Source organism: Papio anubis, chromosome 7 (genome assembly GCF_008728515.1).
Source record: "Papio anubis isolate 15944 chromosome 7, Panubis1.0, whole genome shotgun sequence".
Lineage (NCBI taxonomy): Eukaryota > Metazoa > Chordata > Mammalia > Primates > Cercopithecidae > Papio > Papio anubis.
This window is the reverse complement of record NC_044982.1, coordinates 116727753-116752419: the sequence shown is the minus strand read 5'-3', so window position 1 is coordinate 116752419 and position 24667 is coordinate 116727753. Positions and strand designations below refer to the sequence as shown.

The following is a 24667-nucleotide window of genomic DNA, read 5'->3' as shown; positions in this document are numbered from 1 at the left end:
GATCTCAGCTCACTGCAAGCTCCGCCTCCCGGGTTCCCGCCATTCTCCTGTCTCAGCCTCCCGAGTAGCTGGGACTACAGGCGCCCGCCACCTCGCCCGGCTAGTTTTTTGTATTTTTTAGTAGAGACGGGGTTTCACCGTGTTAGCCAGGGTGGTCTCGATCTCCTGACCTCGTGATCCACCCGTCTCGGCCTCCCAAAGTGCTGGGATTACAGGCTTGAGCCACCACGCCCGGCCGGCTTGACAATTTTTAACACCGATGAAAAGGGGATATTAGGAAGCCAGTATCCATCTTTACTCTGTATTTCATTTTGGGAGATGTCAGAGTAAGGGTTTTAGTGCCCCTTCTTACAACACACTAACTTTCAAAACCCACATACCTCTCATCTATATTTCCTGTGACTTGACAAGAATATTGAGAAGAGAGGCCAAGACATATACTCATGAGGACAGACACAGGGACAAGACAGCCTGCAAGGCCTTCCATAGTTAACCCCTATCAGGAGCTGACAGAGCTGAGAAAAGGGGTCCCAGAATAAATTGTGAGAAAGTGATCATAAGCTTGGGTTTCCAAGGAGCCTGGGTTCATAGCTGGACCTAGAAAATAAAAAATCATCCACTCTTCCTCTTCAGAGACTGAGAAGAGACCCAGCTATAGGGAGCTGAGGTGTGGTGGACAGCAACTGCCTCAGAAGGACTCCCCTAGTCCACTGACACTGTCTCCTAGAGTCTAGCAAGGCCCACACACAGGTATGTTGAATCCAGAGCATTGTATGTTCTCAACAGCTGGGGACCCTCTTCTGGAAACACTGCAGAAACCCCATGAAAAATTATCAGAGTCCCCAATTTCAAAGTGAAAGAATCCATGAGACTTCAGCAGTCACTCAGCACCTGGTTTGAGCAGACTGCTAGTGTACTGTTTTGGCTTCTCCCCACTCTGATTCTGACACCCAGCATTCTGGAGTCCGAGGTCCTCCCTTACCATCGGCACCTGCACCAAAGGTACAAGAGGGCAGGAAGGGGAGGCAGCATGCTGTTGTTCCAAGCATAGAAGTGGGGAAAGGGAAGGAAGACAAACCAAAGCAAGGTGTGGAATTCCGAGAGAATTTCCCTCATCATTCACCAGCAGAGGGTTTACCAAAAGTGGGAGAGGTACTTGGCTAAGTCTGTATCTAAGCACCAAATACCTTCTCAGTAAACCCAGAGGAAGGGCAAGGGCTGACAGTTTAGCCAGTAAACTCATTTTCTCCAGAAATAATGTAGTTCTAGATATTTCACTACTATTTATCTTTTCTCTTGCATGTATCTATTTCTTTTGTTATAGTTTTCCTTTTAAAAAATACCTTTCCAATTACATGTCTTTAGCAAGAGCTGGACGGGCAATGTCTGTGGTAGCATCATTCGCCCTGTCCCCCAGCTACCTGTCCCCTGCTGGCACCTAGAGCATCAGCCTGCAGACTCTCACACTGCTTCCCAGAGCCCCTGACTAGGGCAGCAGCAGCAGCTGCTGATGCTGCACAGGGTAAAACCTGTCAACCTCCAGGGACAGCTCCACAGAGATGGGAAAACACGCCAACTGTTCCCATAAAGAAAGCTTCCTGGCTGGGCGAGGTGGCACACACCTGTAATCCCAGAACTTTGGGAGGCCGAGATGGGTGGATCACTTGAACTCAGGAGTTCAAAACTGGCCTGGGTAATATGGTGAAATCCCATCTCTACTAAAAATATAAGAATTAGCTGGGCGTGGTGGCAGGCACTTATAATCCCACTACTTGGGAGGCTAAAGAGGGAAGACTGCTTAAGCCTAGGAGGCAGAGGTTGCAGTGAGCAGGGACTGGGCTACTGAACTCCACCAACACCAACCTTCCCACATCATCCTTTCTCTCTCTCTTTTAATTTGTTACCTCGGAGAGCTCCCCAGACAGTCTCAGAGAGGAGTAAACACTGGTCATCATTTATGGTCAGGGTATCTGAAATGACAGAAATGAACTCATTTAGTTGGTTAAGGTTTTCTATTCTCAGATTACAGACCAGATATTCTATAAATCACTGGATTAAAAAAAAAAAAACAGTAAGACCATATATTTTAAAAAATCTTTCAATGAGGAGATGTCCCCAGAGCAAGATAGCTATAGGATGGGCTGGTCTGGGGCCAGAGCGGCAGGGTGGTCACCACAGTGATTCTGTAGACCCTGCATGATGACGTACAGCAAGAGTCAGGCTGGAGCGGAGTTCTGTACAAAGCACCACCTCCCTCATGGGTCAGTTTCCACAGCAGAAAGATGAAGGAAGTCTTCTCCTGGCAAAGGGAACAGGGATGCCTGCAGGGGGGAGTGCAGCATGCAATGCTCCCAATGCCTTTGTAATCACCCTCCTTTCCCTTTCCTCTGTGCTTCAGCTACTTCCTCCAATCATGTGAGGAAGAAGCCAAAACTCAGATGTTCACTTTGGAGACTGAGAAGTCCCCAAATGCTGCTCAGGGAAGACAAGAGGCAGTCACTGGACTAATGACTTAACTTCATCTCAGTATAAGTGACCAGAACCCCTTGTTTCCCCAATGAACGGTCTATTAGAGAAAACTAGCAAAGTATACACTTTCCTAAAATAGAAATGTATTCTGTCCAGCAGGTAGGTGTCCTGTGGGACTCAGTGAAGAGCCAGTGCGATGTTCCACAGCCAACCTTTAGCACTGGTTCGGTTTCTGCATAGGAAAAACTCATCTTCCATGGCTCTCAGCACTTGGTGAACCTCGGTCCCCATGGTCAAGGGAGACTCCAGGCCGAGCATCAGCAGTTTAGGCCAGGCCATCCAGAGTTACAGCTTCAGACAAGTGCTTGCTCTTCTAAGACAGGGAACAGGATGATACTTACAATTCTCTACCGACTCCAAAGTAGGAAGCTGGTTACATCCAGGTGTGACTACAGAGACAACCAACACATTCTTCTCAGGTGTATGCCGTTTTCCTGGGAAGACAGGGTAAGCTTGGTGTGGCCAACCTGCCATTAGAAGCAACAAGCAAAACCAAGGCCCTAGCTCTAGTACCCCAGCTCATACGCTTGTGGTAAAGGGAGGACATGGCATTTACCCTTGGTGTAGGTACTGCCTGATCATCTGTTCAGCTGTTTCATTCTGGTTGTGCCCCTCTTCTCCTCAGTAGCCGCCCTGACCCATGTCTGAATGCTCTGGGTGACAGCTCTTCTTAACCAGGGCTCTATATTTCTGGTTGCCCTTGGCCTGTACCAAACAAACAATTCCACAACCTCAACAACTGCTTCTGACTGAGAGGCAGCTCTAGAGCATGCTACTCTCAGTGTGGTCTACAGATTAGCTGCCAATTTGCAAACTGTGTTACTGGTTGGTCACTATATAGAAAACTTACATGAAGCCTGAATGTAAATCAATTATGTCAGAGTGAACACACTGTCTAGTTCTAACATTTTTTCATACAAGATTTTCTTCTTTTTTTTTTGTGAGACGGAGTCTCGCTGTCGCCCAGGCTGGAGTGCAGTGGCCAGATTTCAGTTTACTACAAGCTCCGCCTCCTGGGTTTACGCCATTCTCCTGCCTCAACCTCCCAAGTAGCTGGACTACAGGCGCCCACCACCTCGCCCAGCTAGTTTTTTGTATTTTTTAGTAGAGACGGGGTTTCACCGTGTTAGCCAGGATGGTCTCGATCTCCTGACCTTGTGATCCGCCCGTCTCCGCCTCCCAAAGTGCTGGGATTACAGGCTTGAGCCACCGCACCCAGCCAAGATTTTCTCGAAGAAGAGATCAGTTTTACATTCTGGTACATATGCTTCTTATCTCATTGCAGATTGGCATATTAAGTAGTACTGCTCTTGAGGGCTCCAGATGAAGGGTTTCCAGTTTTGCAAAAGCCTAGGAGCTAATGAAGCAGATGACAGAAGGATCTTCCATGCAGAGGAAGCCTGAAATGATGCAACTGATACCTCAGAGGTGGTCAGGGTCACCAGTCCATCTTGCTTCCTTCCTTCCTCTTCTCAAACAGGTTCTCGGTCCAAGGTAGATTTTACCCTAACAGTGAAGGGTCATCCAGTATGAGCCAACGTAGTACCTAATATAGCTTTACAGACCCTTGCCTATGCAGAAAAAATGCCAAGCCAAAATATGAATACACTGTCTCTTCTCACCTCCTATTGGTTCTTCCCTGTGATTTTCAGGATGGCTCTGATGTTATAGCCCCAAGCCTTAACTTAATGAACCCCTCTCTATCCTATTCTTTCCTGGAGAAACATTCATCCCACTGGCAACACAACATCCATGACTTTCTATGGCACTACAATGTCAGAGATAGGATGGCCTGGCAGAAGGCAACAAGAGAGAATTCAGAACCAAATTGGAATCTCAAACGTTACCCATCTCCAGGCAGAGAGAATCCAAGCACTCAGATCATCTCAAGAAAGCCTGCTCAGACCTCTTGAGCACTACCACATGGCTGTATCTCAGCTCTTAGGTCTGCCAAGAAGCAAGCCAATAAGGGGTCCTTTCTTACCATCATGAATAAATACATTCTTTCCTTTATCAGTAAATACCATGGATCCCCACACCAATACCTGCCTCCATTCTGCAAAGAGGAGGGAATCTGAAGCACCTCTGGGCCAGGTCAATTCACAACTCCATTCTCAAACCCTAAAATTACACTGTTACAACACAAAGGACAAGCAGACCTTCAAGGCGAAGACCACACTCAAGGCAGTCTGTAGGGCCATCCAAGCAGACAGGCTACAAACCCATCTCCACAGGAGACTCTACAGGGAGACCAATGAGGACTTAACCTAGGAGCAAGGGTGAGGAAAAACTATACCCCATCCTCTGTCTTCTTGTCCCCACTCCCAACCCCACGACATCATGGAGCCCCAATATCATTGTGTGGAGAGCTCATCTGCATATCTACCCAGGCAGCCATCCAAAAGACAGCCAAAGTCCTGAGCTTTAGTTCTAATCCACTGGGGCTCAGCATGCCACATAAGGAGAAATCACAACTAATCTACATGCAACTACCATGGCTCGCCGCCCTCATGACAAAACAAGAGAGGCTGCACAAACACCAGGTTTATCTGAACTATTACTTGGAAGACAGAAAAATACCTAATCTTTCTTTTTTTAAAATTTATTTTTCTAAAACACACCTGTACTGCACTCCCTAAATCTGTAGTCTTTTGGAGAGTCACAGACTCCCTCGCAGATCTGCTGAATAGGAAAGCACTTTTTTCCCCCAGAACAATGCCTCTAATTTAAGGGCTGTTTCTCCAGAATTACAATTCTTCCAGTCCCCACCATCAATCTCATGGTGAAGAATCCCTGTCCAAAGTTCTCTCAGTGACTCATCTGGGTTTGGGCTGAAAGACGTATATACAGGGGCATGGCTGCTGTTTAAACAAATTATGAGAGGGATGTTTGGGGGAGGCAGCAACACGAGAGCTGGCAAAACAGCAGGGACACTAGGTCACTGAAAATGATGTAAATAGGGTATCACCACTGTGGTTTTCCGCCTCCAAGGTGCTACTCTGCCTGGCTATGAAGAGGGCAGGAAATAGGCAGGGGACAGTAGTACAGCTGCCTCTACACACACCCGCCCACAACCTGAACACTGAGAAGCACCGATGTGTGGGAAGCACGGTATGGCAAACAGCCCGGTCAGCCAGCAATGTCATGAGCACATGTGCTATGAGTCCAGCTGGGACAGCAGGAAATTGAGAAGCCTCCAGAGCTTAGGAGGCAGCATGAAAAACAGACCAGAGGGCTGGGAAATCAGGACAGGCTGCTTCTGGTTCTGGTTTTGCTGCTGCCAAGCTGAGCAAGTCTCAGGGCTCCCGTTTCCTCCCCTGTAAACAATGGCAGGGTGGGACCAGATTCCAGCTATTTCTCTTCAGATCTAAGACCTTGTGATTCCACAGACAGATAATACACTCCAGGGTCCCATTCCAGGACCACAGCCTCCTACCTCTGCAGCTCACTCATCTCCCTGCTTTCATGTAGACCTACTCTTCTCTTTGGGTACACTGAAAACTTTGTATCTTTTTAAAAAATCAAAACAGTAGTACAGGCCTGGTGCAGTGGCTCAGGTCCATAATCTCAGCACTTTGGAAGGCTGAGGAGAGCGGATCACTTAAGGTCAGAAGTTAAGAGACCAGCCTGGCCAACACAGTGAAACTTGGTCTCTACTAAAAATACAAACAAATTGGCTGGGCATGGTGGTGTGCCCTGTAATCCCGGCTACTCAGGAGGCTGAGGTAGGAGAATCACTTGAACCCAAGAGACCGGAGGCTGCAGTGAGCAGAGACTGCACCACTGCACTCCAGCCTGGGCAACAGACTGAGACTCTGTCTCAAAAAAAAAAAAAAAAAAAAAAATCAAACAGTACTTCCAAACAGTAGAAAATGTTTACAATTTTTTTTAAAAAAGTATCTTTGGCACCCTTCCTTAGTCCCCTCAGTAAAGAGATAAACATCACTGGTAGTTTTCTACCCCTGTAGTACCTTGTAGTGTAATTTTGCCTTAGCCTTATTCATCACAGACAGGTCATCTCCGGACATGGAATTCTCAGAACAAGGACACTCCTACCACCAAAATCCTACTGTTGAACCTTCTCCAGACTCCAGTACTATGACCCCTCTATTTCCCTTCTGTTCTCAGTTCTCTCTCATCCTTGCTTCCTTCCCTGCTGGCCTATGTGTAGCGATCCATCGCCTCAAACACAATCTAGCCAATACTCTCAGCGATCTGTCTCTTTTCTGCTGTCACAACCAATGGGCAAAACTTTCAACCCTGGATCAATCTAACATCTGCCTGCTGTGCCCCTGACCCTGGCTACTGTACCCTACTGGAGGGAAGGGAGAAAAGTCACAAAAGAACAGGATTGGACCACTGCAAAATCATGGTCTCTATCTTGGCTGGGCCTGTGATGCTACCCTGAAAATCTTCTATCTCCACCTTTGCTTCATTCTATTTTCTACACCTTCCTCAAGTCTACTTGATCACCACCTCCCTTATGCTCAGCAGACAATCAGAAGAGAACTTTCAACTATCCCTACCCTCTTCCCCTCTCCCTGCTGACAAAAATATCTGCAACACACACACCCGCCTGTATCCTTTCCCAGACCTCCACCTTGATGGAAGGGGTTTCCTTTTCCCTGTGCTCTGGAGCTCTTCTCAGTCTCCTCTCGTATAAATTATTTCCCCTTTTCCCAAAGCCTTCAGATTATTTCTTTCAGCTCTCATCAGCATTAAAATGTTTGCAATCTTCCTGGTCTCAACTGCATGTCACTTCAAACACTCACTGTTTCTTTTGCCTTCCTGCCACAAAGACACTCTAGAGGAAATGTAGCCTAGGCAGCTAAGGACCTGAACTCCAAAGGAAGACAGATCTGGATCCAAATCTTGGTTCTAACACTTTCTAGCTGCAGGCCTTCCCTAGGCAAGTTATTTACCCTCTCTAAGCTGCAGTTTCCTCAACTGTAAAATGGGGGTCCATAATACCTATATAACTGGGCTGCTGGTAAGGTTAAATGAGTTAACACATGTAAAGTGCTTAGCTCACGGCCTGGCACATGGTAAGTGCTCATGATGTTGGTTATGCTTAGTATTCTCTTCGTAGCTGCTTCCTTACAACCTATCTATTCCTCAATCCACTATAATCTGGCTTCCTTCACCACCACTTCTCTCAAAATGGCTTCACCAAAGTCCTGTGGTTCTGTAACCAAATTCAAGGGACTCTTTTCAATTCATTCATTCATTCGACAGTAATTTACTGAATGCTTACTATGTGCCAGGGGACACATAGTAAGTGCTGGGGATACAGCAGTGGTCAAAACAGACAAAAATCCCTGTTGTCAGAGAGCTCATAGAAACCACTCACTCCTTCTGGGACCTCTTGACAGCATCGGACATCCCTGACCTTCTTGAAACTAAACTCCCTTAGCTTAGGGGACAGCGCTCTCCTGGTTTTCCTTCTAACTCCTTGAATATGCTTCTTCATTCTACTTCTCCTTCACCAACCCCAATGTGCTAGTGTTACCCAGGGTGTCCAAGGCTCCAAACTTCTCTTTTTCCCTTCCCTTACACTCTCCCTAGACAATGCCATCCACTCCCACAGCAGGCCAATGACTCCCAAATCTATCTTTCCAAGCCAGCTCTTCTTCTGGAGCTCTAGACTTGTATGCCTCCACGCAAATGTCTCAAACGCCACTTGAATCTTCAACACAAGACTAACCTAACTCTTCATTCCTCCTCCTGGCTGATCCTCTCTCTCACTTTGATAACAGCCCCATCTATTTACCTACACCAGAAATCTCCTTCTTCTACACCTTCCATCTCACTGAGTAGATCACAAGTTCATTAACTCAAAATAACATTCACAGACTGTCTGCTAGCTCAAACATTGTGTTAAGCACTGAGATTACAACAGTAAAAAGACTTCTTAAAAGTCTTACAATTACACAATACTTACAATCTCTTAACACATCACCATTTTCCCAACCCCACTGGGCCAAAGCCTTAATTCGGCCTCTTGTAATTTCTCACCTGGATGACTATAAAAAAATCTCCCAGGCAATCTTCCCCTGCCTCCAGGAATACCCATGTCAATCTACTATCCTCAGGGATATTAGAATATGAAGATAGGAGCATGACAATCTCTGCTTAAAATCTTCCAATGGCTCCCACAGCTTTCAGAATCAAGTCCAGAATTCACTGGGTAATCATAAGAAAATGCCTTGTCTTTTTCTGCTCCTGTGCAGGAACTCTCACAATGAACAATGAACTCTGTCCTGAAAATGCCATATTTTCTCCATATTTTTCTTTGCACATATTGCTTCCTCCAATTGAAACAAACTTTGCCTTCCCTCCACATCTCTCCCAATTAAGAAACAGCTCTGTTTTCCTTTTAGGAAATTTTTCTGTTATTTCCCTGCCCTTTCCTAAGAGACCCTCCTATGTAATCATGCAGCAAGGTATACACACACTTTTCAGAACACTTATCTTAAGATATGCTGTTTATTTGTCTAGCTCCTCACCTAGGTTGTGAGTTCCTCAACAGGAGGGACCAATCTCAGTGTCTCTGTATTCCCAGTGCCTGACACACGGCAGTCATTCAATACATGTTTGCTGAAAAAATGAATGATGTTGGAATTTACAAAATGCATATTTAATGTTATGATTGTGCTATGTGACAATCAGGCATAAATAGCAAGTAGTTAATGTAGAGATTACTTTTATATCCTCAAACCTAGTATTTCTGAAATCCTGAGACTGGGGTGGGCGATGCTAAGACACCCAGACTTACACAAACTGCCTTTTCAGACACTGCTCTGAAGACCTCTGGATCCATAAATTCCAAGATTTAGGTCTTTCCACTTCTCTGAAAGGAAGAACTCATTGCTGTATTAGGGTAACTAATAACTATTAGGGTAACCTGGAAACTATCAATCTTTACCTCAGTGCAAAATAGCCTTTCCCTCCACTACCCCTGTTCCCTCCTGAATCAAAACAGTTCTATCGTATCAATGTGTTTGATTCACAGAATCCTAGCAGTATGTAAAAAAAAACACATTGGTTTCGGTTATAAAGTGGTACTTGATTTTGCTTCTGGATTGGAAACTAAGAAAGGCAACCCAGGCTTGGCCACCGTCCTACTCTTTAATGTCTACTCTGCCCCCATATCCCCTGGTACCCTCCTAGGCTGGTGCCAAAGTTTGTTCCCATGCCCACTTTGTTCTCTTCCCCCTCTCACCTTTATAAACATCATATCCAGGTTTCACCTCCCCCATATTCAGCCTAATAAAAGCCCATTATATCATTCACTTCCCACTCATTTCTTCATTCTAACCAAGATATATTGAGCATTTAATGTGCATTAGGAACTGTGCTAGGTGCTGGGGCAGTTAAAAAGAAAAATAAGCCCTGGTCCCTGCCCTTGAGGAGATCACAATCTAGCAGGAGAGATAAACACAAACAATGATCACAAACATTGTGATAAGGGCTATGGTAGATTTAATAGCCATGTCCAGCAAAGGTGGAAGGCTTGACATTGAAGGGGACCTCTGAGTGGGATCTTGAACACTGAATTGGTATTCACCAAGCTACCAAGAGGAGAAAAGGTATTCCAAGCCTGGGAAGTGAACTGGTGTGGCTAGGAGAGAAGTCAAGGCCAACCTTGTCAAACTTCTTATCCCAACAAAGTGGGAGTCTGTGAAGCCAGCTGCCCTGAGCTGGGGCCTTCTCCTTAGTGCTGCTGAATTCAGTCTAGATCATGGTACCTCCTCCTGCAAGTCCCAAGATTCTTCACCCTCCACAGACTACTAATACCTACTTGGAAGTATCACTCTCTCCAGCCCACAGGTGAATCCTGAATGTTCTTCCTTCCTCTCATTCCCATCACATATTTTTTGGGTAAAAGCTGCACCTCTTTTTTTTTTTTTTTTTTTTTTGGGAAAAGTTGTAGTTAAAAATTTTCTATTTCCCCCTACTTTTAAAACTGATCTGCCCCTCCCAATCCTATCCCCACTGGAAAGAGAACATCTCCCTAAAATTCTAGATCTCAAGAGATAACTTTAGTTATAACAGTTTGCACAATTTTCCAATTTTTTGTAAATACATAAATTTATTAATTTTTAAAATAAAAATGGGCCTGGGCACGGTGGTTCACACTTGTAACCCCAGCACTTTGGGAAGCTGAGGCAGGTGGATCACTTGAGTTCAAGCGTTTGAGCCCAGCCTGGTCAACATGGCGAAACCTTGTCTCTACTAAAAATACAAAAATTAGCTAGGCATGGTGGCAGGTGCCTGTAATTCCAGTTACTTGGGAGGCTGAGGCAGGAGAATTACTTGAACCTGGGAGGTGGCAGTTGCAGTGAGCCGAGCGATCATGCCACTGCACTCCAGCCTGGGTGATAGAGCGAGACTGTCTCAAAAAAACCCAAAAACAAAAAACAAAAACAAAAATGGGATCCTAATACTATTAGTTTGTAACTTTTTTCCCCTTACCAAAATGAGCTGTAGATCTGTTAATGTCAATATACATATAGATCTACATCCTTATTTATAAATGTTGAATAGAATTCCAATGATGAGATATACATTAACTTACCTAACTTCTCTTCTGTTTATGGACATTTATTCTAAGTTTTTAGTATTATAAACAATGCTCTAGTAAACAAATATTCATATATATGTATATAAGCAATTGTGAAAGATATCTGTAGGATAAATTCTTGGAGGTGGAAATGCTAGGCCACAGATATGAAAGTTTTGGTTTTGATACTGCCAAATTTCTCTTCCAAGTTACTGTACTGACTTATACCCAAATCGACATATATGGGCCCATTGCTCCACATCTTTCCAACACTAGACCATCTCAATTCTTTTTCACCGTTGCCAGCTGGATTTGAAAAAACAAACACAGGCCGGGCACAGTGGCTCACGCCTGTAATCCCAGCACTTTGGGAGGCCAAGACAGGCGGATCATGAGGTCAAGAGATCAAGACCATCCTGGCTAACATGGTGAAACCCTGTCTCTACTAAAAATACACAAAAAAATTACCTGGGCTTGGTGGCGGGTGCCTGTAGTCCCAGCTACCTGGGAAGCTGAGGCAGGAGAATGGCATGAACCCAGGAGGCAGAGCTTGCAGTGAGCTGAGATCGCGCCACTGCACTCCAGCCTGGGTGACTGAGCAAGACTCCGTCTCAAAAAAACAAACAAACAAACAAAAAGACAAAAAACAAAAAAAAAATTGTTTCAATTTCAATTTGTATTTTTTTAATCTTAAGTTTTAATTTTTTTTTTTTTTTTTGAGACAGCGCCTTGCTCTGTCACCCAGGCTGGAGTGCAGTGGCACCATTATAGCTCACTGCAGCCTCAATCTCCTAGGCTCAAGTGATCCTCCTGCCTCAGCCTCCCAGACAGCTAAGACTACAGGCGTGTACCAGCATGTCAGGCTAATTTTTATTTTTATTTTTTTGTAGAGACAGGGTCTCTCTATGCTGCCCAGGCTGGTCTTGAACTCCTGGCCTCAAGTATTTCTTTGTACCTACTAGCCAAATTCTTTACTTTTTAAAGTTATTTTTCTTGGTCAGGCGCAGTGGCTCACACCTGTAATCCCAGCACTTTGGGATGCCGAGGTGGGCGGATCACAAGGTCATGAGATTGAGACCATCCCGGCTAACATGGTGAAACCCTGTCTCTACTAATACAAAAAAAAATTAGCCAGGCGTGGTGGCCGGTGACTGTAGTTCCAGCTACTCGGGAGGCTGAGGCAGGAGAATGGCGTGAACCTGGGAGGCGGAGCTTGCAGTGAGCTGAGATTGCACCATTGCACTCCAGCCTGGGCGACAGAGCGAGAATCTGTCTCGGCGGGGGGGGGGGGGGGGGGTTATTTTTCTTTTATTGACTTGTTACAAATATCTGCCTCATTTTATCCTTTATTTTTTAACCTTATGCTTTCTTTTGCTTTAATTTTTATGCAGTCAAAGCTATGACTCTTTTCCTTTATGGTCTCTCTGTTTGCTCACTTAGAAAGGCCTCCTCTACCCCTAAAATTTTAATAATCGTTTCCTTCATTTCTGCCTAACACTTGGTCTTTCATCTTTAGATCTTTAATACCTGGAATTTACTTTTGAGTTTGATATGAGGTAAAGAATTTTTTTTTCCCAATTGGATAACCAGTTATCCTCACGTATTTATTGACTAATACATTTTTTCACTTTTGATTGGAAGTACTTCTTTGATCATATATTAAATTCCCACATATATACACATGCTTGCTTGCCTCTGGAATCTATTTTCTTGGCAATCTTATTGCCAGGGAAATCCACCATGTCATATCTCTACCATATTTTGTCACTTTGCCCAATATATAACCCCCTTTGCTCACGTCTGGTCCTGTACTTCTATTCTTATACATGTTGCTTCCTCTTCTCTACCAGACCACCGGTACTACATATCATTCACCTTGTAAACCCTCTGAGATCTTATTGTGTAGTTATTTAATTACTCAACAACTTCTACTTCCTCCCTAACTGAAGCCTGGCTCTCCCCAGGAATACCACACACCACTTCCCCTACAACATGCTCTGAGAGGCAGCCACCTCCCACATCACAGGGTTGAGATATAGGGCTGCTTCTGGGTCATCCATTCCACTGCCACCAAGTAATAAAACACCTTTCTTCTGTGGTTCATGTCACCAAGCTGTTAAATTTCCAGCTCTCCTTGTTACAACACTCTGCAGCTTCCTGATCACTTCTTTATTCACTTTTTTTTTTTTTTTTTTTTTTTTTGAGATGGAGTCCTACTCCATTGCCCAGGCTGGGGTGCAGTGGCACGATCTCGGCTCACTGCAATCTCCACCTCCCAGGCTCAAGTGATCCTTCTACCTCAGCCTCCTAAATAGCTGGGATTACAGGTGTGCACCACCACACCTGGCTAATTTTTGTATGTTTACAAATTAGACGTGGTTTCACCACATTAGCCAAGCTGGTCTCGAACTCCTGACCTCAAGTGATCCAACTGCCTCAGCCTCCCAAAGTGCTGGGATTACAGGTATGAGCCACTGCACCTGACCTTATTTACTTAATACTTTGGATCCTGGTGCCCAGTATTCCTCTCCACCCCAAAGCTGGCTATTATCCTAGATGATTTTAACACCCAAGAGGAAGAACTAACCCATGTTCTGGCTTAGCAGTCATCCAAAAACATCCTCCTCTTCCTCAACCACCCTCCTATGGTTGCCTTTTGGACCTTCTTCTCCTCGGGAAGTGTTCAAACTCATCCTCCCAAGCTCTAGTACTACATAGCTAACTGCTTGCTAGATACGTCATAGTCAACACGTCAAAATCAAATTTACTTTTCATGATTCTCACTCTACCTCTCAACCTCTTCATCAATTTCGCTTTTTTTTTTTTTTTTTTTTTTTTTGAGACGGAGTTTTGCTCCTGTTGCCCAGGCTGGAGTGCAGTGGCACAATCTCGGCTCACCACAACCTCTGCCTCCTGGATTCAAGCGATTCTCCTGCCTCAGCCTCCAGAGTAGCTGGGATTACAGGCATGCGCCACCATGCCCAGCTAATTTTGTATTTTTAGTAGAGATGGGGTTTCTCCACGTTGGTCAGACTGGTCTTGAACTCCCGACCTCAGGTGATCCGCCCGCCTCAGCCTCCCAAAGTGCTGGAATTACAGGCATGAGCCACCACGACTGGCCAATTTAGCTCTCTTTTTACTCCTTCCCTTCCTCTCCTACTATTTTCCCTATCTTTGTTAATGGCAGCACAAGTGAACGAGAGCCAACATTCAAACCGCTAAGTCAGAAATCTGGGAGTCATCCTCAGCACCCTTTCCCTCCAGCCTAACTCCCACTTCCAAGCAGCCATCTCCTAAATCTCTCTTCAGTCTTTCTAGTTTTCTCTGTCCTTACAGCCATCAACCCAACTTCAGCCACTATTCTCTTATTTAGATCACTATTGGCAGCCTTTTAACTGGGTTTCCTGCCTCTAATCCCACTCTACAGCAAGCCCCAATGTAGCCAGAGTTTAGTCACATCACTTATCCTGTTGACTGCACTTTACTGGCCTTCTTTGACCTTAGGATAAAGCTCCATTCCTTACCAGGGCTTATTAGGTCATTTCATGACCTTTCCATCAATCTCCTCTTTAGCTTCAGAACTTGCTGATCCACCCTAGAGTTGTGTATTTCAGCTAGACACCTTGAGTTCCTTGAATATGGCATGAAGGCTTCTCGCCTGTAGGCCTTTTCCACGTGCAGTTCCTTCTATGTGGAATACTATCTTCACCCCCACCAACTTCTACTTTTAGACCTCCTTCAACAGCTCTCTAGGAAAGTCTTTTCAATATGCACCTTCTCCTTTCCCCTCCACACACTTAGGTCGGGTGTTCCTCTTCTCCACTCCCAAAGTACTTTGTGCTTCAGTTATTATAGAAAAATATCACACCCTGTCTGTCTGTATCCCCACTTCCAGGAACTGTAAATACTTTAAGGACAGGGCAGTTCAACTTAATATTCCTTGGACCTAGTACTATTGACGATTAAAGTTACCTAATAAATACTACTTGTACTAAGAATAGATGCGAAGAAGGAAGAAATGCTACTGGAATCTGGTACCAATGGGCCAGGGATCAAAATATTCATAACCTGAGTGCTATTGAGTAACTAGATGTTAGAAGTTATTACCTATTTGAAGTAATTAATGCTAAGATATGATTAGAGCTTAATCCTGCCAGAGGCCAGTAGTTTTCCAAATTGCTAACTGGATTGACAAAGGCGTGTATGAGTATGCCACAAGACTGTACAGTGACAGGAGCAAAATTTATGTATACTGGAATTTCTGCTCCACCCCTACAAACTGTGTAACCCTGGGCATGTTACTTAGCTTCTATGTCTCCATTCTCAAAGATTCGGATAACACTGACCTCACAGAGCTGTTATGAAGATGAAAGGGCAATAACATACATCAAGTGCCAGACAATAAATGCTAGTTTCCTTCCATGTTCTACTACCCTTTTCCCAATAAGACAGTTTTGCCCCAGCAAACCTCGATTCTCTCATTTGGCCAGAGGAGTCCTGGGGTAGGGTCTCCTATGGCAAAGCCACACTCTAGGAGCAGCTTCCCTGAAGGGTTTTTCATGAGCCTCTTATAGGAGACTGAAGGCTTCACTCTTGTGAGATCCCATTCTGTATGTGAACAGGTGACACTTCAACATACAAAAGCGACATAGCCTTAGAACTCTGAATCTCCCCCAACCTAGGACTGCAGCTCCAGGCAAAACAACAAAGCCACTAATGTGGAATCCTAGTTACAACAAGGACAAGGTTGAACAAACAGTACAGTAGTTAAACTGTTCATGTATAACACAGTGTATCTGGTAAGTCATCCCCCTTACCCCCTCAATCCGAAGAGTTTTACAAAAGAAGGGGAAGGCTGCTTAACAGGTGACAAGCTGACAAGCACCCATACGTCCTGCATTTGAGTATACACTTCCACAGGAAGGAGCTCCACACCACACCCAAGCCTAACCAGCTTCAAGATGCGGACACAACAATAGCATACCAAAGTTGGCTGGGGATCAGGGCTGAGTGTGTGGCCAGGAAGCTTAAGCAAATGCCAAAGCTTAAAACAGGAACAAAGGACAAGAAGAGAGAAGACTGAAGTTCCTGACCCAGTAATGGGTTTTGTTCATTACAACCAGGAATAGAGAAGAAAATAGAATTCATTTTGGTATTACAATAGACTGTGAACATGTAAACCTTGAGACAGCTCACACCACAGAAAACTCTTCAAACATACACCTCTCTGACCCCTACGGACCCAACCTCCTTTCTTCCACTGACTTTGTTGTCACTGGCTCCACAAAGGTTGTGGAACCTCCTGAGGATGATGCAAATTGATTCTATTTTATCACTTATTTTCAGGGCCAGGAGAAGAAATTTAGGAAACTGCAGAAACATAAGAGTGACCTTTCTTTTGTTTTTGTTTCTGGGTTTTTGTTTGTTTATTTGTTTGTTTGCTTTTTTTGAGACAAGGTCTGGCTCTGTTGTCCAGGCTGGAGTGCAATGACACGATCTTGGCTAACTGCAACCTCCACCTCCTGAGCTCAAGCCATCCTTCTACCTCAGCCTCCGGAGTAGCTGGGACTACAGGCATGAGACACCATGCCCAGTTTTATTTCTTAAAAGAAGTACTGGTAAGGCAGTAAAACTCCTTTCCCTCTATATAATCAACAGGAAAGGGATTGAGGCTTATGCCTTTAACAGGCTAAGAAACAGACAACATGCTCTAGCATGAGATTGTTAAAAACAAACAACCAACAACAAAACAACAGGTATCCATTGTCAAAAACCTTCCAATGCTATGCTTCTTGCTTCTGTTTGGAGGTAAGGAACTGGGGTAGAAGGAAATGGAAGGAAGGGCATCTCTGGGGCTCGGACTTTTAATTTTTTTTGTTTTATTTTTAAAATCGCCAAGTTCTTCCCACTATTATAGCCTCCTTCAAAGACTGAAAAAACATAACTATTTTCTTGTTATCCTTAGAAATGTCTGGAAGGTAGGCAGAGTTTAAAAAAAAAAAAGAAAGAAGTAGCAGCAACAGCTTGGAAATTAGGCAATTAGTCTGAAGGCACATACTTAAGGGGTTAATAAACACTTTCTTGGCTGACTCCTCAATAAATCATGTTCCAGACCCTGCTACACGTATACTGTGTTCAAACAGAATATCCAAGGCAGGGGAATACCTACAGCTCATGGAAATAAAACTCGAATTTTTTATAAACCAGGGCTAGGCTACCCACATACACCTTGATCAAGTTTAGCTTCTTGGACTCAGTACTATCCAGGGATACTGGAAAAGTATCATGCTTCAGGTAATAAATGGTGGCTCACACCTGTAATCTCAGCACTCTGGGAGGCCGAGGCAAGAGGATCGCTTGAAGCCAGCGGGGTTCAAGACCAGCCTGGGCGATATACTAAGACCCCCATCTCTACAAAATGTAAAAAATAAAAAAAATTAGCTGGGTGCAGTGGCACGCGCCTGTAGTCCTAGCTACTCATGAGTGAGGCGGGAAGATTGCTTGAGTCCTGGAGTTCGAGGTTGCAGTAAGCCACGATCACGCCACTGCACTCCAGTCTGAATGACAGAGAAAGACCTGTTTCTTTAAAAAAAAAAAAAAAAAGAAAGAAAGAAAGAAAAGAAAAGAAAAAAACAGGGCTGTGAGAAGACTGCGGGCCAAGCTAATCTAGGCCCTGGGATTCAAAATCAAATACGACACTTATTTTGCCCTTCAACTAAAAACTGTGCTTCTGCTCTCACCTTCTTTCTAAAGAGAATTTATTCATCACTGTATTTCTCCTATGTATCCCTCTGTTCTCCACATACTCCTTCACAAGAAAAGTAATTCTACTACAAAACCTTCTTCCCATGTTGTTTTCTTCCTCTTTGCTTTCAAAACAATAAACTTAGTGGCAACCATGCCTTTGGCAGGAATATGCCTTGTCTTTGCCGTGGGAAAGGTTAAAGTATACTTAGCCACTAGCCTAATTAAAGTGGAGAGAACTAATCAGCATTATTCTTTCTCCCCAGCCCAGCTGCCTGACCTTGTCTGTTTCCCTCCTACACGCAATCCCAATGCATCTCCCACTGTGTGCTGAGTTAAGAGCAGCACAAGTTGGGATCACACAATAAGCAGCACAGTGTGATTATCCTTTGCCCAGAATCACACACTTACACTCCAAATTGGAAACCTGAAAGGAAGGCAATCCTCAATGAAAAACTGCAAATCATATCTTTCTGATGATCTTCTCAGACCTGTAATCCCAACACTTTGGGTGGCTGAAGCAGGCAGACTGGGTGAGCCCAGGGGTTTGAGATCAGCTGGGGCAACACGGTGGGACTCCATCTCTACAAAAATTAGCTGTGCACCTGGAGTCCAAGCTACTCAGGAGACTGAGATGGGAGAACAGCTTGAGCCTCAGAGGTCAAGGCTGCAGTAGGCTGTGTTTGTGCCACTGCACTCCAGCCTGGGTGACAAAACAAGATCCTGTCTCTAAAAGAAAAAAAGAAAAGAAAGAAAACAAAACCCAAACCCATAAAGACTTCTTGCAAATATTTACACAAAGTAGCTCTTTAACGTTAATATATTCTACAAATAATAACTACATATCTACAACGTTCCAGATATAGAAGAAAAGGCCAAAGAAGGTATTTTAGGAGAGCCAGATTATACTGAACTATGCCACTTATTAACCCAGTCACTTCTTTCATATCTGAAGATGAGCAAATCAAATATTGATAAAAGCTGTAGAAGGATACAGATTCTCATATAATCATCTTCCATTCCAGAATAAAAGGGCTGGAGAAGGGAAGGAGGATTATTCTGTTCAAGGACAATGGCATCCTCAGCAACTCATAGAGATGTGCAGGTGAACATCAGACCAGGATGGGAACCTTATAATATCTATGATATACTATGGCTTCTATCAATCAGTTTCAGGAAAAGCAAAGAAGAATGGCCAGTCACAGTGGCTCACACCTGTAATCCTGAAGTGGGCAGATCACATGAGGCCAGAAGTTCGAAAGCAGCCTGGCCAACGTGGTGAAACCCCGTCGCTACTAAAGCCCGTCTCTACTAAAAAATAAAAAATTAGCCAGGCATGGTGGTGGGCGCTTGTAATCCCAGCTACTTGGGAGGCTGAGGCAAGACAATCGCTTGAACCCAGGAGGTGGAGGTTGCAGTGAGTCAAAATCACGCCACTGCATTCCAGCCTGGGCAACAGAGCAAGACTCCATCTCAAAAAAAAAAAAAAAAAAAAAAAAGAAAAAGAAAAAAAAAATGCAGTCAAATGGCAGAAACAGACTTAGCCACTTTACTTGGAAAAATCTGGGCTTTATCAGCTCCATCAATCACCATGCTCCACACCATGCTTATTAAGTGTCTGGAGCAACATTAGATGGGTGCCATTCCCAATTCCAAATGATCACATCTTTGCTTTGCAAACAGGATGTGGCTTAATAATCACACAGGGAACTAGATTCATTCAAGTATCTAGTTCCTAAAACAAGTCTATTTAACAGGTTCAACAACATGCAACACACACCCTCCAACTGGTAGAAACACCTTTCAATGACAAAGAAAGGTGGCAAATACTAAACACCCTCACAGAACATTTAGCAACTGGTGGGACTAACCCTTGAAGGTGAATTCAAAATAGAACTGAACCTCAATACCAGACTTGTTTTCCAGAAAAGGGAGTATGAATTCTTAGTTTCAGGTTTAGATCAAAACCAGAAGTTGCATTGCTTAATGAAAAACACTGGGTCGGCCAGGGGGGCTCATTCCACCCTGTAATCCCAGGACTTTGGTAGGCCAAGGCAAGGGGATCACTTGAGCTCAGGAATTGGAGACCAGCTTGGGCAACATGGTGAAACCCTGTCTACAAAAAATACAAAAATTAGCCAGGTGTGGTGGCATGCTCCTGTGGTCCCAGCTACTCAAGGGGCTGAGGTGGGAGGATCGCTTGAGACCGGGAGGCAGAGGTTGCAGTGAGCCAAGACTGTGTCACTGCACTCTAGCCTGGGTGACTAAGCAAGACTGTCTCAAAAAAAAACAAAAACAAACAAACAAAACCCACTGGCCCAGAACCTACAATTAAGCTGTTTGGAGGAAGAGGACAGAAATCTGTTAGTTAAGATTTAACCTGCATATGTTGCCTTCTTTACTAAAATCAGACTCATAAAGGAATGTATTCTGGCTTCAGCCTTGTTGGTACTGCTTTCCCTCTATTTGCTTCCCATGCTATTGCTTCATCCTTGTTTCTGCAGAACTAGGATTTTAGCTTAAAGTCACCTAAAAGCCTCCACAGGAAACTATGTTCCAAAGGGAAGACTCCATGGGAAGAACAATAGAGAAAGAAGTTACTTTTAAGTCTTTAGTAATGTTCACCCAACCCAGTCTTCTTTTTCTCTCAAAGGACAAGAACCCTCAACTAATAAAGCAAATGAACTTACAGGAAGGTAATATATGGAAATAAACATCTTATTGAATTTATCTGGCTCTAAATCTCTTTCGTTAGGGAATTTATAGTATTTCATTGTCTCACAATCTCTCCATTTCTATCTACTTGATTAAACTATGGTACTATAGCAATGGAGGTGAAGGCCTAATTTAGTAGTATAGGAATTAGGCAAGGCGCGGTGGCTCATGCCCATAATCCCAGCACTTTGGGAGGCCAAGGCGGGTGGATCACTTGAGGCCAGGAGTTCGAGACCAGCCTGGCCAACATGGTGAAACCCCATCTCTACTAAAAATATAAAAATTAGCTGGGCATGGTGGCGAACACCTGTAGTCCCAGCTACGCGGGAGGCTGGCGCAGGAGAATCGCTTGAACCCAGGAGGCGGAGGTTGCAGTGAGCTGAGATCATATCACTGCACTCAGCCTCAGTGTATGCTGAGTGATAAAGCAAGACTCCATCTCAAAAAAAAAAAAAAAAAAAAAAAAAGGAAAGGAATTATTCTCATGTATATAGTATTAGTAAACAACCTACAAAGCTTTTGAGCATCTTATAATTCACTGTGTACCACTGTTTCATATTTTCATGTTTCCGCAATTGAACTATAGAGTCTAGGGCTAGGTCTTAAGACTTTTCTCGTAACCTTCAGAGTGCCCAGCACTGGGATTGACACATAGCAGTTAGAAGGATCTTTTTTTTCCCCCATAAACCAGGCTCAAACTCTTCTATAACCCAAATCAACATATTCTGAGTGCCAATCTTGTGTAAGGCTCTCTATTATTTGTCATGCAGGATTCAGAGGAAAATGTGATCTACCACACTCAAGAGCAGGCCTCTTATCCTCTCCAGCTTAATGCATTTTACCAGTTAAGGACTACTCTGATGCTGAGATTGTACTTCTTTCCCTAAATCAAATGTCATGTGTTTAATTAAATGCTTTTAATTCTAGATATCAAATGATAACTTTTGTGAAGTAATTTAAACACACTTGAAACATCATATAAAATATTACTATATGACTCAACTGTAAATGTGGCTCCCACCCCCATAACATCTATACAATATAACCAAAGAGCTAGATTCCAAGAGATTATCAAGAAACTTCTAAATTTTGAACCCATGCAGCAGAATTGTATTCCTTTACATTGTTGACTCGACTTATACATGTGCTGTGGAATAATTATCCTCAAATGCAATTTTCAGTACTGATTACATAGCTGCCTAAAAGAAAACTGTTAGCCCCTTCCATTTTATATCAAACCAATGTCTAAAGTGCTCTTGACCTCTTTAACCCCACATTTTCCCCACCCTCATCCCTCCTCAATCCCCAGAACCCACTCATCACATCCACTAGACCTGAAATTTGAGCTCAATCATAACTCTTTGTGTCTCTGCTCAAGCCCTTCTTCCTGCCTGGAATACCCTCTTTTCAGTCCCGGCTAATTACATCCACCACCCCATTCCAAGTAGCCGCTGGAAACTCACTTCCTTATGTTCTATGACTTCTTTCACAGTTTATACTTGTTTTGTTTTGGGGGGAGGGGTTGTTTTTTTGAGACGGAGTCTCGCTCTGCTGCCCAGGCTGGAGTGCAGTGGCGCGATCTCGGCTCATGACAACCTCCACCTCCTGGGTTCAAGCGATTCTCCCGCCTTAGCACCCTGAGTAGCTGGGACTACAGGCGCGCACCACCACGCCCGGCTAATTTTTTGTATTTTTGGTAGAGACGTGGTTTCACGGTGTTGGTCAGGCTGGTCTCGAACTCCTGACCTCGTGATCCGCCCACCAAACATTCTCTGTGCCAGACACTTGTATGTAACCTTGCATAGTTCTTGTATTATGTCTCCCCAATTTTGAGTGTTTTCTCTGGTCTCCTCTACCCAGCCCTTGGCCACAGCCTCACTAGGACCCTGGACAGCTTGAACACGGTCAGAAGGATCACCTAAGATTTTTGCTGGCACAGTATTTTCCATAAATTAATCTCCTGATTGAACCGTAGTCCTATAGTAGTTACCTTTGGATGTAAACCTAATACAGCTCGAGGAGGAAGTGGATTGCTTGTGATCAGAGGGCTGGGCAAAAGCCCAGAGGGCGTCTCTGTAGCCCTGGGGGAGCTGTCCCCAGGCAGGCTCTCTCAGGGCCCGGGAACAGGGCGGGACAAGTTCGACTGACCTGTGCCGTAAGGACGGGGCCAAGACCCGGAACCGAAAAGCAGGTCACGATAGCGCTGGAAGGCCTCGTCGAGGACTGAGCAGCCAGGCTGCGCGGCGGAGCTGACATCGTACTGGAATTGAAAGTTGTTCGGATAAAGGACGTAGCGCTGGTCGGAGGTTTGGATGTTCTGAGGCCAGGGCCAGAGGGCGGTCGCCCGTCCTGCGAACGCTGCCGCCAGCAGCAGCGAAAACCAAAGCCTGGAGCTTGCCATGGCCCCCCGGTCTCCCCTCTCGGAGAGGCCTGGCCACGTGAGACCCTGGTCAGGTGAGCGGCGCCCGCGTGACTATCGGCGAATCACGTGACCAGAGGCCGCTCTGCGCCTGCGACCCCGGGAGGACCCACTCCCTGCCCTTTCACTTCCGGCCTGGACGTGCATGCAGCGGGTAGTGCTGGGCGTCGGCAACTGCTCGGCTCCCCAGACGCCTGTCGGGCCCAGTAGAACCGTAAATAACCGGCCACCCCTGCGGCCGTGCGGTCTCTGATGGAACTAGACAGCTCACCCGACTCGAGAAGCACGGGGTGGGGAGGCGAGGACGCAGGGCGAGCTGGAAAAGAAAGTTTCCCAGATGGCTCCAGGGTGAATCTTGAATGTTGTGATGGAGCTCGCCAGGCCTACTGGGAGGTAAAGGACTTCCCAGGCTGAAGTAAGTTCAGCAGCAGAAAAACGGAGGATTAAAACCACAAGTCGTTGTGATGTGAAATTTCGTGGGGCAAGAAAGGGTCGGAAGTGGGTAGTCTGCACGGCTCTGCTAGAGAGGGGATCACAAGATCACAAAAATGTGATCTACTTATGACTGGAAAAAATGTGTACTCTCAGAGCCAGCTCGAGGCATTCCATTGCCTCCGATATGAGCTCTTCCCTTCAAGATTGACTATAAATCTCTTAGTTAGCAACTCACATCCCCTTTCCCCAGACAAAACCCCACATACCCCGGTGTGTATTTACTGAAAGCAGTAAGATATTGTGGGCCTTTGGGTGCAAGATGGAGAGTGCTCAGAGATAAGGACAGGGGCCTGGTCCTGCAGGGCCTTACATAGGAAGTCGAGGAATTTATTCTCTGAGCAATTGAAAATCATCCGGAAAGATCTGCATTTTAGAAATACCATGTTGAATAGTTGCATAAAAAACCAGTTAGGAGGCCCCTTTTTATTGGAGGTAGAGAATAAGGAGAGACTGAACTACAGAAGTAGGGAAGGAAAAGCGCTGTAGAGCCAAGAAATAGTGGGTATCCAGAAGAGAGGCTTGAGAAGTGATCAAGGAGAATTCCACAGTTATCAGAGACCCTGTCTTCCTTGTTCACCACTATGTTACCAGAACATAATACAAATAATGCTATTGTTATTGGGTGGCATTATTTAGTTAGTAGGTACTTTTTAAAATGTTTAAATTTAATTTTAGTATTAAAATACATGTAAAGATCAGGAAAATGAACTTTTAAAATTAAGGGCTTTCACTGGGCATGATAACACATCCCTGTAGTCCCAGCTACTCCCAGCTATTCAGGAGGCTAAGGCGGGAGGATCACTTGAACCAAGGAGTTCAAATTTAGCCTGGGCAATATAGTGAAACCCTTTGTCAAAAACCAAGGGCTACTGAAATTGAAATCATGATAATTTATATGCAGCTCGTAGGTACCTAATTGCTAGTTATACATACATGGCTTTGATGGGAAATTAAACATTCTGACAATACAGAAATTCATCAAGCAATTTGTCTTTGATGGTTGATTATTCAAGAACAGAGCTTGTAGCAAAAAAAGCAGAAATTAGATCCCACAGTCATCAGGTTCAGATTCTAAGGCATGCATTCTTACACTAATTTCTTCTTTGCTCAAATCTTAATTTTCATCAGCATTAGTAAGTGTCTGGGTACTCTGCCAGTCAGGAAAGATATTACCAAAGGTACAAAGGAAAAGGATTTGAAAA

At 44.6% G+C, this 24667-nt stretch overlaps 1 protein-coding gene across 1 annotated transcript in view; it reads right to left on the bottom strand.

Annotated features, from left to right (window-relative positions):
- Positions 1-23435, bottom strand: part of HEXA (hexosaminidase subunit alpha) — a 34550-nt gene extending 11115 nt beyond the window's left edge. Inside the window, exons 1-3 of the mRNA XM_003901154.5 lie at positions 22700-23435; positions 2871-2963; positions 1905-1970 (exon numbers count right to left, since the gene is read on the bottom strand). Coding sequence (XP_003901203.1) covers positions 1905-1970; positions 2871-2963; positions 22700-22952 — 412 coding nt within the window. The 5' untranslated portion in view covers positions 22953-23435. The remainder of the gene's footprint in view (positions 1-1904; positions 1971-2870; positions 2964-22699) is intronic.
- Between the last annotated feature and the right edge of the window lie 1232 nt (positions 23436-24667).